Source organism: Zingiber officinale, chromosome 5B, assembly GCF_018446385.1.
Source record: "Zingiber officinale cultivar Zhangliang chromosome 5B, Zo_v1.1, whole genome shotgun sequence".
Lineage (NCBI taxonomy): Eukaryota > Viridiplantae > Streptophyta > Magnoliopsida > Zingiberales > Zingiberaceae > Zingiber > Zingiber officinale.
In genome coordinates this window covers 92,573,672-92,577,568 of record NC_055995.1, presented here as the reverse complement: position 1 = coordinate 92,577,568, position 3,897 = coordinate 92,573,672, and the positions used below count along the sequence as shown (strand labels likewise).

General features: G+C 36.1%; 1 protein-coding gene across 1 annotated transcript; it reads left to right on the top strand.

Annotated features, from left to right (window-relative positions):
* The first annotated feature begins 270 nt into the window (after positions 1-270).
* LOC121987635 lies at positions 271-959 on the top strand. The gene is made up of 3 exons (XM_042541379.1): positions 271-518; positions 577-753; positions 826-959. The coding sequence occupies exons 1-3, from the start codon at positions 315-317 to the stop codon at positions 886-888; spliced, it is 444 nt and encodes a 147-aa protein (XP_042397313.1). The 5' UTR covers positions 271-314; the 3' UTR covers positions 889-959.
* The last annotated feature ends 2,938 nt before the right edge of the window (positions 960-3,897 follow it).

Below are 3,897 nucleotides of genomic sequence, written 5' to 3'. Positions count from 1 at the left end.
AATTTCTCCGATCTCTGATCATCGATGCCGCGCCGGCAGAGGGAGGCCACCGAGGCGGCGATTGACCTGGTCGAGGCGGCGCTGGGGGACTGGTGCAATGAAGTGCGCGAGGTGCCCGTAGAAGCCAAGTACAAGTCGAAGAACCTGGAGGCGGAGCGGCGGCGCCGGACCAAGCTCAACGGGAAGCTACTCGAGCTCAGATCGCTAGTTCCCAGAATCACAAAGGCAAGGCATTCCATGCCCCCCTCTTCCTCCTCCTCCTTCTTCTTCTTCTTCTTCTTCTTCCTCCTCCTGACGTTCATATTTGGGATTACATGAAGCGTTGGCGGTGTTCACAGATGAGCAAGGAATCGACCTTGATGGACGCGATAAGTTATATCAAAGAGCTGGAGCAGAAGAAAGCTGAGCTGCAGATGGAGCTCGCTCAGATTCCAGACGAGGATGGTGGGAAGCAAGGAAGCCTTTCGAGCACTGGGATGACGACAATGACGGTTCCTCTCGAAGTAGTCCAACTCCAGGTGATCATCTTCTCCTCTGTTTCCTGAAACTAGAAAGATTAATGTACAGATTATGCAGGGAAAAGTTGAGCTGAGTCCAATCGGCGTCAACAAGTACCATTTAGGGATAATCTTCAAGAACAAGGAGGGTGCATTCGTGAAGCTGTTGGAGAGTTTGAGCAAAGTCGGAGCTGAGGTGACTGCTGTCAGCTCTGTGGCCTTCTCTGGTTTTTCAGAGACTGTCCTCTGCATTGAGGTCTGCAACTGTAGTCGGCTGATTGGGCTTAATTTAGTTGATCTTTTCTCAATGGCGCCATAGTTTTTGTAGGTTAAAGATGAAGAAAGGTTTTCCATGGCGCAGTTGAAGCAGCAGCTTTTATCCATGGTTTGAGCAGCAGCTAGAAGATACAAAATTATTAAAACATAAGAAAAATATTTATTGCTTACGGTGGGAAAATAAAATAAAATGTCTGGAAGGGGATTGTAATATGGAGCATATCTGTCTCTTATGAAAAAAAATAAAAAAATGAAGCTTTAAATTATTATTTATTTTTTTTTGCATAAATGGGCCACAAATGGGCCTATGAAAGATGACAAACTTTGAGCTTGCCCAAATGTGAGTGATGTATCCGTGACCGTTCGATCGAACCATTGTTTAATTGAATTGGAAGCCCTCGTGTTTGACCTCCGATTGAAGCGTGTGATCTGACTTTTAAGTTGTATGTTTCTAAGGTCCAAAATAATTGAGATGGTTCAGCTTGTGAGTTGAGTTAGTTTTGGCTAAACATGGATCCATGTTTTTTCGATCCGAGTTCCTGAGTCATGCAAGTGGATGGACAAAACAGAGGGGTTATATGAGAATGATGATAGCAGAAGTTGATAAGGAAAATAGCAGGACGAGAAAATTAGAATGTAAGAGAATGTGGGTGGACTTTCTGGCATGTCTTATCTTCCATGCTGGTAGAGACAATGTGGAGTTCATTTAGCTTCATGCTACAGCCAATTCATCAGTTTAAGTAATTGCATTATTCAATAACAGCATTTGAGGATATTTAGGCTGTTAAATATTATAGAAGTAAAATATTTTAAATAAAACAAATACAATGAAACTTTTAAGTAAATTTTCAATAATTGTATAGAGTTTGACAACAGTTTCATCAAATCTTCTTCTACATTATAAACAAAAGGATATTTATTTCAAGAATACTTGCAATAGGAGAGTTTGACAACATTTTGCCACTCCCCATCCTTCACTGTGTAGGACTATTAAATTTTATTATTTTCGTCTATTGCAGGCACTATTTTCAAATTAAATTATCTGTTTCAAATGTAGTGATTGTTGTTCTTTCTATGTTTCTCATGGCATGTATAACTTGTATGGGTATATCACAAAGCTTTAATATGTTATTTTACAATGTACACTTTTTTAAGCTGTGTAATCGGGAGAGTAAACTGTCAATTAATGAAACCTTGGGTCTTCAATCTCCAAAGTTTTCATGCAAATCTTGGAACATTGGTGACTCTGGAGACATGTCTTTCTTGTATTGGATAAAAACTCCTGATTCTTTCCATTCATTTGGTAGAATTTTTTATATCATGATGCAAAGAGCTGTCCTATATACTATTCTAGCACCTATAGCAATCAGTATTGGTGATAGCAATTGCTCTAATGCTTTGAGTCTTTGGCAACTGCAAGTCTTCCTAGTGTTTGGTATGTGCTATATAATTAAATTTGACATAGATGATCCAAGTTGATTTAAGTAAATTGATATACAACCAATTTATAACAACTTGCAATAGGTATATGTTGGTTTTGGCAATTCTTAATACTTTTGCAGATCTTTTGCTGGTTGTTTGGTTTTTGATTTATCAGGGAAGACCTTGATTAGGTTCAGCCAAAGTTGGTTGAACTCAAGTTGTCAACATAACTTTGGAAGTAACTGACAAAAATAATTATTTATTTATTTATTTTGGTTCTTAACTGTTAGCCTATTAGCATTTCAAGTTTGAGATTTCTTAAAAATCAATTAATTTTATTTGGGTTTCCTTTAGCCATAGACAAATCTATGGACTCCATTTGGTTTCTGATTATTCCTAGTTAGTTATTTCTTGAGTTTGTGCAACAATGATTTTGGCTTAATAAATATAGATCCAACTTGAATTAGACTTAACGACGGTTCGGAATCGACGGTTCGGAATTGATGGTTCGGAACCGATGGTTCGACGGTTCGGAACCGACGGTTCGACGGTTCCAGGCAAGTCGACCCTTAGCCTTAACCGTACAAGACGGTTACGGTTCACGGTTTGGAATCGTCGGTTCACAGTTCGTCACTGTTCACCACGGTTCAAGATTATTGTGTTAAAAAAATTAAACATTAAAAATTATAAATTAAAATTTATTGTAAAAAAAGGGCTTGCATTTATTTAAGTTGCCTACGTATCCTTTTAGGGTATAAGGAAATCAAAGTCCATGTAGTTCTTTACATTTTTATCGTTTACATTGTCACTCACTTCTATTTTCCGTTCATGTCATATTCGTTCCTTTAGTATCAAAATCTTCAACTTCGTCATCTGAAAGTTACATTCCTTGGATTCTTTTCTCTGCTCTGGTCCAATCGTCTAGTAATGCTTGGGCTTCCAATGAGTCAGGAGACAAAGTTGATCATCGTTCATCTAATATGTTATCGTTGACACTAAACGTCTGCTCCACAGCAACAGTTGGCACTGGACAAGTTAAAATTTCTTTGGCGATCACAAAGGGAACAGGAAAGCTTTGAGCCTTCTGTGACCACCACTTTAAGATATTGAAATTTTCGCTATCTGTTTCATTAAAATCAAAAGAAGTCGTAAAATAATTCTCAAGCTCTTGTGTGGAACTTGAGGATCCTTGTGGACGTTTTGTCCATTCTTTTAATAAAAGTTGTGCTTTTGTAAGTTTTAAATTAATACTAGTAGTTTGTTGTATTTCAGAAACATTAATTTGGGTTCCATATTTTACATAATATTGATTATAAATATCATATAAATAAATTCTAACATTATATATAATATTAATTGGATCAGGAGAAGAAAAATATTTAATTAGAATTAAAGCGTCATAATATAAACTTAATATTTCTTGTAAAACTTCTAATTTAAATCTAGGATCTAAAGCAAATGCAATTAAATAAATTTTAGGAATAAAATAAAATATTTTTCTATTTAGTTTTCATAGTTAAGATGTAAGGAGATAAAAATTCATTATTAATATGGTCATTTAAAACTAACACTATATTAGAAAGATTTTCTAAAACTAATTGAGCAGTGAGATAATAAACACCGAAAAATTATTTGGTTGCATCATTAAATACTTTTAAAATTTCACAAATACTACTACAAATATTTCATTGTTGTGAAAATA